Below are 15,562 nucleotides of genomic sequence, written 5' to 3'. Positions count from 1 at the left end.
ACCCTGGTGTTGCAAACACCATGCTCTACCAACTGAGCTACAGGTAACTGCCAAAAAACACTTGGGTAAATGAGGGATACAAAGCATATTGAAAGCAGGTGCTACTACAACAGTGTGGTTCCTGATTTAATTAAGCTATTAACATGCCATCATGCTTAGGGTCCTGTATAAAAATGCTGGGCAGGCCATTATTTTGGCTACCATGGCTATGCTGCCATAGGATGATAATGCCCCCATCCACAGGGCAGAAGTGGTCACTGAATGGTTTGATGAGCATGAAAACGATGTAAATCATATGCCATGGCCGTCTCAGTCACCAGATCTCAACCCAATTGAGCACTTATGGAAGATTCTGGAGTGGCGCCTGAGAGAACATTTTCCACCACCATCAACAAAACACCAAAATAATGGAATTTATCGTGGAAGAATAGTGCTCCAATAGAGTTCCAGACACTTGTAGAATCTATGCCAAGGTGCATTGAAATTGTTCTGGTTCGTGGAGGCCCAAAGTCCTATTAAGACACTTTATGTTGGTGTTTCCTTTATTTTGTCAGTTACCTGAATATTGACCCTAAATATATACATTACCAGTCAAAAATTTTAGAACACCTACTCATTCAAGGATTCTTCTTTATTTTTACTATTTTTGTACATTGTAGAATAATAGTGAAGACATCAAACTATGAAATAATACCTATGGAATCATGTAGTAACCAAAAAAGTGTAAAACATATCAAAATATTTTATATTTGAGATTCTTCAAATAGCCACCCTTTGCCTTGATGACAGCTATGCACACTCTTGGCATTCTCTTAACCAGCTTCACCTGGAATGCTTTTCCAATGGTCTTGAAGGAGTTCCCACATATGCTGAGCACTTGTTGGCTGATTTTCCTTCACTCTGCGGTCCGACTCATCCCAAACCATCTCAATTTGGTGGAGGTCGGGGGGTTGTGGAGGCCAGGTCATCTGATGCAGCACTCCATCACTCTCCTTCTTGGTAAAATAGCCTTACACAGCCTGGAGGTGTGTTGGGTCATTGTCCTGTTGAAAATAAAATGATAGTCCCACTAAGCCCAAACCAAATAGGATTGCTTATCGCTGCAGAATGCTGTGGTAGCCATGCTGGTTAAGTGTGCCTTCAATTCTAAATAAATCACAGACAGTGTCACCAGAAAAGCACCCCCACACCATAACACTGTCACAATGGGTGGCTTGTGGATTCCGAAAAGTCAGGCGCAGGAGACAGAAAGATTCCGTTCATGAATTTAATAAAAATATCCACACGGAAAATATGCAAGGTATGGAGTGCAAGGTGTGCAAAAGTAACGCACCACCCTTAAAAGAACGTAACCAGGGACGCAGCCCAAAAGGAATAGCGTAACTCCACAATATACAGAACCACATGAAACACACCCTGACAAACGAACAATCCCGCACAAACAACAAACCTAACTAACTAGCCTAAATACCCCTCCCCACTAACAACTAACACAAAACAGGTGCGCAACTAACCTAGGCCTAACTAACAGAACGTGAAACATAAATCGATGGCAGCTAGTAGGCCGGCGACGACGACCGCCGAGCGCCGCCCGGGCGAGGAGGGGCACCACCTTCCGTAGGTGTCGTGACAGTACCCCCCCCTGACGCGCGGCTCCAGCAGCGCGCCGACGCCGGCCTCGAGGACGCCCCGGAGGACGAGGCGCAGGGCGATCCGGATGGAGGTGGTGGAAGTCCTGGATGAGCGTAGGGTCCAATATGTCCCCCACCGGTACCCAGCATCTCTCCTCCGGGACCGTACCCCTCCCAGTCCACGAGGTACTGCAGACCCCTCACCCGGCGCCTGGAGTCCAAGATGGACCGGACTATATACGCCGGGGGCCCCTCGATGTCCAGGGGGGGCGGAGGGACCTCCAGCACCTCATCTTCCTGCAGCGGACCAGCTACCACCGGCCTGAGGAGAGACACATGAAACGAGGGGTTAATACGATAATAAGAAGGAAGTTGTAACCTGTAACACACCTCGTTTATTCTCCTCAGGACTTTAAATGGCCCTACAAACCGCGGACCCAGTTTCCGGCAGGGCAGGCGGAGGGGCAGGTTCCGGGTTGAGAGCCAGACTCTCTCCCCTGGGGCAAACACTGGAGCCTCACTGCGGCGACGGTCCGCGCTCTTTTTTTGTTGTCCCCTGGCCTGTTCCAGTGACTCCTTAACGGCGTTCCAGGTTTCCCTTGAGCGCTGGACCCAGTCTTCCACCGCAGGGGCTTCCGTCTGGCTCTGATGCCAGGGCCCCAGGACCGGCTGATACCCCAACACACATTGGAAAGGTGACAGATTGGTTGAGGAGTGGCGAAGAGAGTTCTGAGCTAACTCGACCCACGGCACGAACCTCGCCCACTCCCCTGGCCGGTCCCGGCAGTTGGACCGCAGAAACCTGCCCACATCCTGGTTTATCCTTTCCACCTGCCCATTACTTTCGGGGTGAAAACCTGAGGTCAAACTGACCGAGATCCCCAGTCGCTCCATAAATGCACGCCACACCCGGGACGTGAACTGGGGACCCCGATCCGAAACGATGTCCTCAGGCACCCCGTAGTGCCGGAAAACGTGGGTGAATAGTGCTTCCGCGGTCTGCAGGGCCGTAGGAAGACCGGGTAAAGGAAGCAGACGGCAGGACTTAGAGAACCGGTCCACAACGACCAGAATCGTGGTGTTGCCCTGGGACGGTGGGAGATCAGTGGGACCAGGGTCGCTGCGGAACCGGGAGGGGCTGTAATTTCCCTCTAGGCAAATGCCTAGGAGCCTTACTCTGGGCGCACACCGAACAGGAGGAGACATAGCGCCTCACGTCCCTCACCAAGGTGGGCCACCAGTATTTCCCACTAAGACCACGCACCGTACGCTCAATCCCCGGGTGACCCGAGGAGGGTAGCGTGTGCACCCACCGAATCAATCGATCGCGGACACCAAGCGGGACGTACTTACGACCCACGGGACACTGAGGAGGAGTGGGTTCCGCCCGTAACGCCCGCTCGATATCCACATCCACCTCCCAGACCACCGGTGCCACCAGGCAGGAGGCTGGAAGTATAGGGGTGGGCTCGGCGGACGGTTCCTCAGGGTCATGGAGACGAGACAGTGCGTCGACGTATGTTTCCATAGCCACCGTCTCCTCCTGAGACAAGGGATACACGTGACTACGGGGAAGTGCAGCGCCTACCTGGAGATCTATCGCACAGTCTCCTCGTCGATGAGGTGGTAATTGGGTCGCCTTCGTTTTACTGAAGGCGATAGCCAAATCGGCATACTCTGAGGGAATGTGCACGGTAGAGACTTGGTCTGGACTCTCCACCGTAGTCGCACCGACGGAAACCCCTATGCATTTGCCCAAGCACTCCCTTGACCACCCCTTAAGAGCCCTCTGTCCCCACGAAATCTTAGGTCTGTGAGTGGCTAGCCAGGTGATCCCTAGTACCACCGGAAACGCCGGGGAATCAATGAGGAAGAGACTGATACTCTCCTCATGACCCCCCTGCATTTTCATTTCAGCCTCTCTGACCAGACCAGACCCTAGTGGTCGACTATCTAGGGCGTGCACGGTGAAGGGTTGGCCCAACTGAACCAAGGGAATCCCTAACTTAGTTGCGACCCCACGGTCCATAAAACTCCTGGCCGCGCCTGAATCGACTAGTGCCTTAAGCCGGGAGTGAGGGGAAAAAGTGGGAAAGGACACGAATACATACATGTGACTGACAGAGGGATCTGGGTGAGGCTGGTGCTGACTCACCTGAGGTGTCAAAGAAGTGCTCTGCCTGCCATCTAGACTCCCAGGTGAGTTCCTCCAGCACCGGTCCACAGTGTGTCCTCTGCGACCACAGGCGGTACAGGAGAGACCCCCCGCTCCGACCTTCCTAGCGGCAGCCCCCCCTATCTCCATAGGCGTAGGAGCAGGAGGGCTAGGAGGTGGAATGAGCAGGGCCCGGTTCGGACGCCCGCGGGCCGCCAGCAGATTGTCCAAACGGATCGACAAGTCAATCAGCTGGTCCAGAGAGCCAGCAGTGTCCCTACATGCTAACTCCCGGCGGACGTCCTCCCTTAAACTACACCTGTAGTGATCTATAAGGGCCCTCTCATTCCACCCCGCCCCAGCAGCCAGGGTCCGAAACTCCAGAGCAAAGTCCTGCGCGCTCCTTGTCTCCTGTCTCAGGTGGAACAGCCACTCCCCCGCCGCTCTCCCCTCCGGGGGATGATCGAACACTGCCCGGAAGCGACGGGTGAACTCCGGGTAGCTGTCCCTGGCTGAGTCCGTACTGTCCCAGACGGCGTTGGCCCATACCAGGGCTCTACCTGTGAGACACGAGACGAGGACGCTGACACTCTCCTCCTCCGAGGGAGGAGGACGGACGGTCGCTAGGTACAACTCCAGCTGGAGTAAGAACCCCTTACATCCAGCGGCCGTGCCATCATACTCCCTGAGAGGGGAGAGTTTAACCCCGCTGACACTGGCTACTGGAGATGCTGGTTGAAGTGTCGGCTGTTGGACCGGCTGGTTAGTGGGGCCGGAAGCGCTTCAGTCCCAACTCTCTAGGCGTGCCAGCACCTGGTCCATAGCAGTACCCAGACGGTGGAGGAGAGTGGAGTGTTGATCGGTCCGCTCCTCTATGGACGGGGCTGGTGTTGACGTTCCTGCTGACTCCATGTCTGGTTTGGGATTCTGTCACAATGGGTGGCTTGTGGAATCCGAAGAGTCAGGCGCAGGAGACAGAAAGATTCCGTTCATGAATTTAATAAAAATATCCACACGGAAAATATGCAAGGTATGGAGTGCAAGGTGTGCAAAAGTAACGCACCACCCTTAAAAGAACGTAACCAGGGACGCAGCCCAAAAGGAATAGCGTAACTCCACAATATACAGAACCACATGAAACACACCCTGACAAACGAACAATCCCGCACAAACAACAAACCTAACTAACTAGCCTAAATACCCCTCCCCACTAACAACTAACACAAAACAGGTGCACAACTAACCTAGGCCTAACTAACAGAACGTGAAAGATAAATCGATGGCAGCTAGTAGGCCGGCGACGACGACCGCCGAGCACCGCCCGGGCGAGGAGGGGCGCCACCTTCCGTAGGTGTCGTGACAAACACATCCTCTTCCATGCTTTAAGGTGGGAAATACACATGCAGAGATCATCCGTTCACCCACACCACATCTCAATGACACTGCGGTTGGAACCAAAAATCTCAAATTTGGACTCCAGACAAAAGGACACATTTCCACCGGTCTAATGTCCATTGCTCGTGTTTCTTGGCCCAAGCAAGTCTCTTCTTCTTATTGGTGTCCTTCAGTAGTGGTCTCTTTGCAGTAATTGGACCATGAAGGCCTGATTCACACAGTCTCCTCTGAACAGTTGATGTTGAGATGTGTCTGTTACTTGAACTCTGTGAAGTATTTATTTGGGCTGCAATTTTTGAGGCTGGTAACTCTAATGAACTTATCCTCTGCAGCAGAGGTAACTCTGGGTCTTCCATTCCTGTGGCGGTCCTCATGAGAGCCAATTTCATCATAGCCCTTGAGGGTTTTTGCGACTGCACTTAAAGAAACTTTCAAAGTTCTTGAAATCTTTCATCTTGACTGACCTTCATGTCTTAAAGTAATGATGGACTGTCATTTCTCTTTGCTTATTTGAGCTGTTCTTGCCATAATATGGACTTGGTATTTTACACCTGTTGGTCTTTTGGTCTTTTACTTGGTCGTTTACACCTGTCTTTTCACACCTGTTAATTGAAATGCATTCTTTGCTTATTTGAGCTGTTCTTGCCATAATATGGACTTGGTATTTTACACCTGTTGGTCTTTTGGTCTTTTACTTGGTCGTTTACACCTGTCTTTTCACACCTGTTAATTGAAATGCAAGCTGGTTGAGAGAATGACAAGAGAGTGCAAAGCTGTCATCAAGGCAAAGGGTGACTATTTGAAGAATCTCAAATATAAAATTTATTTTGATTTCTTTAACACTTTTTTGGTTACTACATGAATCCATATGTGTTATTTCATAGTTTTGATGTATTTACTATCATTCTACAATGTAGAAAATAGTAAAAATAAAGAAAAACCCTTGAATGAGTAGGTGTTCTAAAACGTTTGACCGGTAGTGTATATTGACCCTATATACTGTAGATTAACCCTAAATATATATTGACCTTTTCTATATATATCCTCACATTACTTCCAAATGAAATCAGGCAGATCGAAGGAAAGGACATTTTCCTTTCAAAAGTACAGGGAATTATTGAGGTCCAATATTAGTTTTAAATGTTTTGAGAACAGATAAGCTTCATATGTTCTGTGTCGATGACTTAAATCAGTAAATGAACAACGTAATTCAATCCATTGGATCAATAATATAGCCTCATAATAACTGAGTTATAATAGACATGCATTTGTTTGAGAGCTTTGTAGAGATTATGCCTGTCTACTTAATTCCTCCCTCCTCTTTTCAGGCCAAATCTACTGTGGAACAGGGGGACACAGAGGGGGAATAAAGCCTGGACAGACAGAGAAGTGTCCCCCTGACACTCACAACGCAGCGCTATGGGGAACTGTAGGGTTGAGGTTCAAGCAGTCACTGCCCCACATGTTTTGAGCCTCACAATTTTTTAATAAAAATTGCTGGGGGGGTTATGTGCATGTCATTTTTGCTTTAATACGTGTCATATATCAGTTTGCAAACAATGTCAAAATTACATTTGTCTTAGTGTTCTGTCACTAATGGGGACATTAGCCCATCCAATAAGGCTCAAGGTCATTGGCCACAGATAATATGACATCAAATCACATTATATGTACAGTAGCTTTGATTGGACTGATCATGTCAACATCATACTTTCACAATCTTAGCTGGCAGTCATTATCATGAATCAAGTCGACAATCTACTGGCAAATCCTTTTTAATACTTGTCATATGAAGAGAAGTAATGAAGACAAATTAGAGATAGAATGTATCGGCCATTGGACACAAACATTACACAACAAGAAATCGCAAATTCAACAATTAGTGGTTTGGAAGGGATCAGTGGCTAACTGCAAGCATTGCAAAGCAATCACTAGCCTGCTATTCAGTGGAGTGGGTGTGTGGTCCCAATTTTCAGTTTAAGGTTGTCTTTTCCAAATTTAAAATGATAAACATTCAGTATTGGTCATGCTGTCAATTCAGCATGATTTATGTTGCGCTCAAAACAACTGTTAACTCAGAACTGGAAAATCTGACTTCAGTGAGTTCAAGACAACTGAGAACTCAAGCTCCGACTGGGAAAATACGTTTTGAAAGGTCATCTAACTCGGAATTGTAAATCAGGAACTCTGGCCTCTTTCTAGAGCTATGACCTGACGATCACTGAAGTTATCATGATTTAACCTTTTTTTTCGAGTTCCCATCTGGATAAGAGCGTCTGCTAAATGACTTAAATGTAAATGTAAATGTTTTGAAAGCACCATAAATCCAGAGAATGGCTGACTTTGATGACAAAGTTTGATGACAAATATTTGCCCACAAAGGACCGCTACGCCACCTTCCTGTTCAATTGAGCACAGCACAACAGGGTTAGTCCAAAAATGTATTTTATTCTGCTGCATAAATTATGTAATATGACAGGGAGATATGTATACTGTAGCTAAGAAAGTAATGCTAAGTGTATGTTGTGTAGTAAGCTGTTAGTAACCCATGTGCCTCACCCTAATAATGTGGTCTATTTTCCCCTCTTAATTTCACTTACTGTTCTGACTTGGTGGTGCACAGGTAGCCTATAACCTGTTTTAGAGAAATGTTATCATTGGATATTGTAAGAGCTTTCATTGTCTGCGTATATGCCCCCTTTATCTATCCTACGGTTCTGACTTGGTGCACAGGGAGAACACTGTAACACTGGCCCATGTTCTGAACAAATAGTTGACCACGTGTGTCCTAGCTCGCTCATTAATGTCTTAATCGAAATTATGAATTGCCTCTTTAAAAAACATAGCTGATATGGCTGACTTGCTTAAACAAAAGATTTACATGCTAAAATCGCCATTGGGTTCAAGTTGCCAGATTTCAACGGACTGTTCACCCGAAACAACTTTTCATCGCCAACGGTTACTCTTTGCCATGTTCCCCGAAGAAGGAAGCAAGCCACCTTCGCGAATTTCAGAGGCTCGAAAGGCATTAAAAATCAGCCACAACAGCTAAGGTCTCGCTCGGCCAAGAGGCAGCTCCGGTGCAGCCACTGCTCCAAGCACTTCTCCCACAGCCAACAACTGGAGATGCCTAAGAGGGTGCACACCGGAGGGAAACCATTTCAATGTGTCTACTGCGGGAAGTGCTACAAACAGTCAACACCCTTCTAGGTACAGCTCTAGGATCAGATTCCTCTCCCCAATCCTAACCTTAACTGTTAGTGGAAAAAAATCAAAAACGGACCCAAGATCAGCTTCTAGGGGCAACTTCACACTACTCCACCTGGTGCAATGATTGACAAGGCCAGGAGTTTTTCCTGTGATCAGACCAGTGAAAAACTCCTGGCCATAGTTTAAGAGGAATGACTCCACACTTCTGGGGTTTTCATATGAAAACTGGGTCCATGTGTTTTTGACAGTTTGATTGGTTTCCACATTTAACGCTACCCTCTGTGTGCAGTGGTTGTGTATTTAGGTCAACTAGCTGGATGCTTGGTCCAGAGTGGATTGATAATGTGAGTTATTACAGGTGAAAATTGTAAACATCCTTATGAATTTATATTGATGCAGTGGTGAACCAAAGTACAGTAATTAAGAATTAAAATGTCCCTTTGCCTCTCAACAAGATATATTTACTGTCAGACTGAGGGGCTGTAAAAATGTAAATGGAATTCATATCAATGTACTATATTGTAGGCTAGTCTGTCATACTGTTGAAAGTTACTTTTTTATATTATCAATTAACTGTTTTGTCGTTTATAGAAACACCACAAATAGTGTAATGCTTTATTTCTTTTTAAATCATGAAATATTGTTTACACCAAATATCGTGTTTAAAATAGCTACAACATTGTTGTGGTGGAGCACTCCTGTACAGTAGGTGGCGCATATGTTTACATGAAAGTGATGATGAGGAACAGGAAAAATAATCTCAACAGCAAGCTAACGTTACAAACAAAGCTAGCTAGCTATCGATGTTAAGTTTCTGATATTATTGTATTTGTTTGAATAGCTTGCTAGATAACTGTATATCGTCATAATATAGAAAACATAAAGACTGTTTTCATATTGAAAAAGGGGGCAAAACGTCGGGGACAATGTCGGGTTCCGTGGTCGAGTTCCAGGCGCAGATAGCCTCAATCATGGAGGTGCTAGCCAACGCTGCTGTAACCGAAATCTGCAAAATTGTTGACGATGGCTATGCGGTTGTACACATGGAGATGTCCCAAAGCCACAAGGACAACGAATTTCTCCGGAGAAAAATGAAATTGTTGGAACTTCAGATCGCCAGGTTTCGAGCAGAGAGAACAAAGTTTTCAGATGGGTCCGTCCACAACCGCTTCCATGGAATACGCCTGCTAAACAGACACAACCATCGAGAGACTGCAACGACAGGTTGGTGATGATGGTGAATTTGACAGTGCACATAGACTAAATTACATGAATCTTCAATTGATCCCATCCATCAATTGTGTTTTACAAAGTTCAAAGCAAGTATAATACATCCATGATTTATGTAATGTCAAAACAGTTAGGGCCCAGCAGTATTATTGACATTCCATATATGACGTATCATGCTGACTTTGTCCTGTCAACACAGCTAGGATCCTTCTAGCTCTATTGACACATAACATACGTCAATGAAGGTATTTTGTTTGCTTTGTTCTTTGTAAAACACCATTGATGGATGGGGTCAAATGAACCTCCCCCTTTATTTCCAGGACCTACTTGGCAAAGCAGAGCCAGACTTTCCAACAGGAGTTTTGGGAACAGCAGCATTCAAAGAGACAGACAGCCCATAGACGTGGACCAAGAGGATGTCTCTTCATCAAAGCATATGGTTGCTACAAGTGATGAGGTACAGTTGAAGTCGGAAGTTTACACACACTTATGTTGGAGTCATTAAAACTTGATTTTCAACTACTCCACAAATGTCTTGTTAACTTCTTACAGATCATTGGGATGCTATCTCACCTCGACAACACCCGGTGAAATTGCAGAGCGCGAAATTCAAATGACAGAAATCGTAATATTAAACATTCATGAAAATACAAGTGTCAATAATCATTTAAAAGCTTAACTTCTTGTTAATCCAGCCGCGTTGTCAGATTTTAAAAAAGGCTTTATGGCGAAATTACACCATGCGATTATCTGAGGACAGTGCCCCGCACTCAAAAGCATTACATACATTTTCCAAACAAGCAGATGCGTCACGAAAGTGAAACACCGTAGCGAGTCTATACTTCCTCAAAATGGTCCGAGTTAATCTAAGATAACTCAAGAAATCTTAGTCGCGCAATTTTACATTAAGATGTTTGGTGCAGTAGTTTTCAATGAAAATATTTGCATGAAAACGAGTCGTCTCTCTTGAATGACAACAATTACTTTATTGAAGAACCACTACTGTTGACCAATCACCAACGAAGGGGCGTAGACTTCCGCTCTGAACTTCAGCATAACTCCAGAAGAACAATTCTGTGCCCGAACAACTGAAAAAAACCTCACTGAAGTCCAAAACGAACAAAATTGTCACATAATGTTGTCATAAAATATGCACCATCTCAACCGAACTGTTTTCGACTGGGAAGCATGCAGACGCCTTAAGAGACTCTTTTTAAATACAGCCACCCATCTTGACACAGGAAATGTAGGTGAGGCCAACAAAGATAGTTTTTAAGTCTCCGTAGACACTCTGAAATACCAGGAAGAGGAGCTCAACAACCAGCTCATACCTCACTTCCTGTCAGCCATTTTGACCAAGCTCCGCAGCTTCCTCTCACTCGAGTAGTCTTGCTACTCACATTAGACCTGGCACCATAGAACGACCGAATGGTTGCCCGAGCTGCCATAAGAAGTTTGTCCAAGAGAGTGACTTGCGGCGTCACGCGGTCATCCACACTAGAAAGCGGACATTTTCCTGCACCTTGTGTGAGAAGAGTTTTGTGTGCGCCAGCCATCTCCAAGTGCACCAGAACGTCCACACTGGGGAAAAGCCCTTCAGTTGTGCACAGTGCGGGTGCAGGTTCTCCCACTCCAGCAATCTGAAAAGACATCAGAAGCTTTATCATTGAGAACTGACACAGATAGGGCCGTGACTGTCAAGGAATTTTGGATGACGGTAATTGGTTGTAACTGTTTGAATTGCAAAAGACAGGCATTTTCTCCTCGGCTCCTGACTTGTTTCAGCAAGGAGCAACAAAGTTTCATCACGTTGGAGAGTCCATGTTACAGCAGAAACCATAGCCCCTCTAGTAATTTAATAGGATCTCTATGTCATCAACACTCAGTTCTAGAATGGAGTGAGAATGGCAGCCATTGTGGTCAGGAAGAAATCCAATCCGGTCAAATTGGAACTAATGGCAGTAGAGGCAGAGGTGATGCATTTCCTGCTTTTACTTATGAATTATAATTCATAAGGCATGTGATATCAGAAATATAATGATTTTTAACCTAAAATATTGTCATGAAATTATAAATACACTTTATACAGGTTTTTTATACTTTCTGTTTAAATAGCCTCTAACATATATCTAAACAGACCATAAATGTCTGAGTGTTTGTTTTCTTGGAAAGCTGGGAATGTTGTAATATGATACAATATAAGTACTTATTGTACTTATTATTATTATTGCATTTACAACTTGTTTAAGACCTATCATCAACTGATTTCAGCCAGTGTATGGCTGTGGATTGACTGCACTGTTTGTATGGAATGTTGGCATATTGGCAGTTAATTTGAACAATTATTGGAAATCATTACACTTAAACTGGCTGGCTAGCTAATAAATATACTGTGCAGTTAATTTTCAAATTCATTGTTTTACACTATCTTATCGCAGCACACTGGCTGAGCATGGTTGACAAACTCCCTGACCAAAATGGCTGACCTTTTATACTGTTATAAGACCTTTTCATGTCCATTTATGTATTCTAATTCCTAATTCTATGGCAGAAACGGACTCAACCACACAAATACCCGGCCTTCCCGTTTTCAGTCAGCTGTTTGTTCCAAAAAAAGATATCATTATTATATACAGTACCAGTCAAAAGTTTGGACACATCTACTCATTCAAGGGTTTTTCTTTATTTTTACTATTTTCTACATTGTAGAATAATAGTGTAGACATCAAAACTATGAAATAACACATATGGAATCATGTAGTAATCAAAGTGTTCAACAAATCAAAATATATTTTATATTTGAGATTCTTCAAAGTAGCCACCTTTTGCCTTGATGACAGCTGTGCACACTTGGCATTCTCTCAAACAGCTTCACCTGAAATGCTTTTTCAACAGTCTTGAAGGAGTTCCCACATATGCTGAGCACTTGTTGGCTGCTTTCCCTTCACTCTGCAGTCCAACGCATCCCAAACCATCTCAATTGGGTTGAGGTCAGATGATTGTGGAGGCCAGGTCATCTGATGCAGCACTCCATCACTCTCCTTCTTGGTCAAATGGCCCTTACACAGCTTGGAGGTGTGTTGGGTCATTGTCCTGTTGAAAAACAAATGATAGTCCCACTAAGCGCAAGCCAGATGGGATGACGTATAGCTGCAAAATGCTGTGGTAGCCATGCTGGTTAAGTGTGCCTTGAATTCTAAATGTATCACAGACCGTGTCACCAGCAAAGCACCATCACACCACCTCCATGCTTCACGGTGGGAACCACACATGGAGAGATCATCAAATTTGGACTCATCAGACCAAAGGACAGATTTCCACCCGTCTAATGTCCATTGCTCATGTTTCTCGGTCCAAGCAAGTCTCTTCTTCTTATTGGTGTCCTTCAGTAGTGGTTTCTTTGCAGCAATTCGACCATAAAGGCCTGATTCACACAGTCTCCTCTGAACAGTTGATGTTGAGATGTGTCTGTTACTTGAACTCTGAAGCATTTCTGAGGCTGGTAACTCTAATGAATTTATCCTCTGCAGCAGAGGTAACTCTGGGTCTTCCTTTGCTGTGGCGTTCTATTTTTGCGACTGCACTTTCAAAGTTCTTGACATTTTCCTGATTGACTGACCTTCATGTCTTAAAGTAATGATGGATTGTCGTTTCTCTTTGCTTATTTGAGCTGTTCTTGCCATAATACGGACTTGGTCTTTTACCAAATAGGGCTATCTTCTGTATACCACCCCTACCTTGTTACAACACAACTGATTGGCTCAAACGCATTAAGATGGAAAGAAATTCCACAAGTTAACTTTTATCAAGGCACACCTGTCAATTTAAATGCATTCCAGGTGACTACCTCATGAGGCTGGTTGAGAGAATGCCAAGAGTGTGCAAAGCTGTCATCAAGGCAAAGGGTGGCTACTTTTGATAAATATAAAATCTCAAATATATTTGGATTTGTTAAAAAAAAAAAAAAATTACTACATGATTCCATATGTATTATTTCATACTTTTGATGTCTTCACTATTATTCTACAATGTAGAAAATAGTAAAAATAAAGAAAAACCCTTGAATGAGTAGGTGTGAACAAACTTTTGACTGGTACTGTATAAAAACAGTTATGACGGTCTTCATCCATAGCCATCAGTTACAGGGTTATACGGTAATTGTGCCAGCCCTAGACACAGAAGCAAGAGATTCCTATGTAAAAAAAGCTATGGTTTAGCTTTATGTCAGGTAGGTTATAGCAATACGCTATTTTTATTATTTGTTTTGTATTTACATTATTATTATTATTTTCAATTCTTCATCATTGGGAAGGGCTCGTAAGTAAGCATTTCAAGGTGAAGTCTTCACCCGTTGTATTCGACGCATGTGACAAATAAGACTGCTTTGAAAGTCCTGCCTACTTCCTGGATCATCGCTGTTTTTGAATGGGGATTTAAGAGTATATAATCAAATTCATGAAAACGCGTTCATTTAAGCTATATCTCGTTATAAACTGGGTGGTTCGATCCCTGAATGCTGTTTGGCTGATAGCCTTGGTATATCAATTCGTATACCACGTGTATGACAAAACATATTTATTTTTACTGCTCTAATTATGTTGGTAACTTATAATAGCAATAAGGCACCTCAGGGGTTTGTGTTATATGGACAATATACCATGGCTAAGGGCTGTGTCCAGGCACTCTGCGTTGCGTCGTGGTAAGAACAGCCATTAGCCGTGGTATATTGGCCACATACCACACCCCCTCAGGGCTTATTGCTTAATTATATTTGTATTAGTCTTTTATCAAGGTTTGAGTAAAATACAAAAGGTGGAGTTTACCCTCCAGTACTCCACTGATTATAACACAATAACAACAAGGCAACTACTATGAATTACACTAAATCCCATGTCATGACCATATCTCCATTCAGTAGATAGTGTATGATCTGTCTCACTCACTCATCTCTCCCACTTAACCCCATCAGCAGTCAGCAGAGACAGAGGAAGGGGAACCAGACCTGCTGATCATCAAGGATGAGGGGGAAGCAGATGACCAGGACTCTAGGATCAGCCACCCAGCCAGAACAGTAGAGGGCAGCAGAGAGCTAACCACAGCCACCATAGAGGACCCTGCCATTCAGGCCATTGGCCACAGAGGCAACAACAGCTACAACAACACCGCTATGGATGTCAGTGGATCTGACACCGTCCTCCTCCAATCAGAAACAGGGACTGTGAACCAGGGACCCCAGCAGCACACAGGATTTGAACCCAAAGCAGAGAGACAGAGTCTGGACACAAAGTGTGACATGAACAGGGACCTCACTCTCCTAAGAGGTTCTTTAAACCAGGTGTGGAGAGAGGCAGTAGCGACTGATGATGGTGCCTCTGCTGCTCACACTAAAGTAATGGACCTAGGGAGTGGCCCAGTGGGCCCCGAAACACAGACTAGCTCAGACATAGAAATGAGAAGTGTAGGGTTAGAAAACCACAGGTTTTCCCCCAAGGAGTTCCATTCCTCATCAGAACATGTGATAGTGATTGACTCTGTATCCAGTGAGCAGCAGGTAGATAGAGCTTTTGAGTGGGGTCAGGTGGGTACAGCTACTACACCACAGGTCAATGGGACTGGAAATAAGCAGGGAGTGGGAGGGTTTAACAGAAATGCACCAATGATTCGCCCCGTTCACCCCGATTCAATGAGAGACAACACAACGCTATTGGTAGCACCCGGTTTCCATCCTGCAGAGAAAAATACAGGCATGCATCTTGACACAGGAAATGCAAGTGAGGCCAACAAAGCTAGTTGGTGCTCATTGGCAAGCCTCCATAGACACTCTGAAATACCAGGAAGAGGAGTTCAACAACCAGTTCCTTCCTCACTTCCTGACGGCTATTTTAGACCAAGCGCTACAACTTTCTCTCACTCTAGTAATTTCGCCACACACTTTAGACCT

General features: G+C 44.9%; 2 protein-coding genes across 4 annotated transcripts in view; both read left to right on the top strand.

Moving 5' to 3' along the window:
* Positions 1–15,562, top strand: part of LOC115202347 (Krueppel-like factor luna) — a 34,485-nt gene that overhangs the window by 17,102 nt on the left and 1,821 nt on the right. Inside the window, exon 5 of one of the 3 annotated variants that reach the window (XM_029766456.1) lies at positions 13,795–13,829. The exons of 1 other annotated variant lie outside the window; for it this stretch is intronic. Coding sequence is in view for 1 of the 2 variants with exons in the window: in XM_029766459.1 (XP_029622319.1) it covers positions 6,510–6,551 (42 nt within the window). In the remaining variant the exon portion in view is untranslated. Of the gene's footprint in view, positions 1–6,509; positions 6,750–13,794; positions 13,830–15,562 lie in introns of those variants that run through there. One more of the 3 variants, XM_029766459.1, reaches the window with a different exon arrangement.
* LOC115202345 (uncharacterized) overlaps positions 9,019–15,562 on the top strand; it is a 35,362-nt gene continuing 28,818 nt past the window's right edge. The window contains exons 1-2 of the mRNA XM_029766451.1: positions 9,019–9,615; positions 9,942–10,078. Of these exons, the coding sequence (XP_029622311.1) occupies positions 9,318–9,615; positions 9,942–10,078 (435 nt within the window). The 5' untranslated portion in view covers positions 9,019–9,317. The remainder of the gene's footprint in view (positions 9,616–9,941; positions 10,079–15,562) is intronic.

Source organism: Salmo trutta, chromosome 11 (assembly GCF_901001165.1).
Source record: "Salmo trutta chromosome 11, fSalTru1.1, whole genome shotgun sequence".
NCBI lineage: Eukaryota > Metazoa > Chordata > Actinopteri > Salmoniformes > Salmonidae > Salmo > Salmo trutta.
This window is presented reverse-complemented; position numbering and strand designations above follow the sequence as displayed.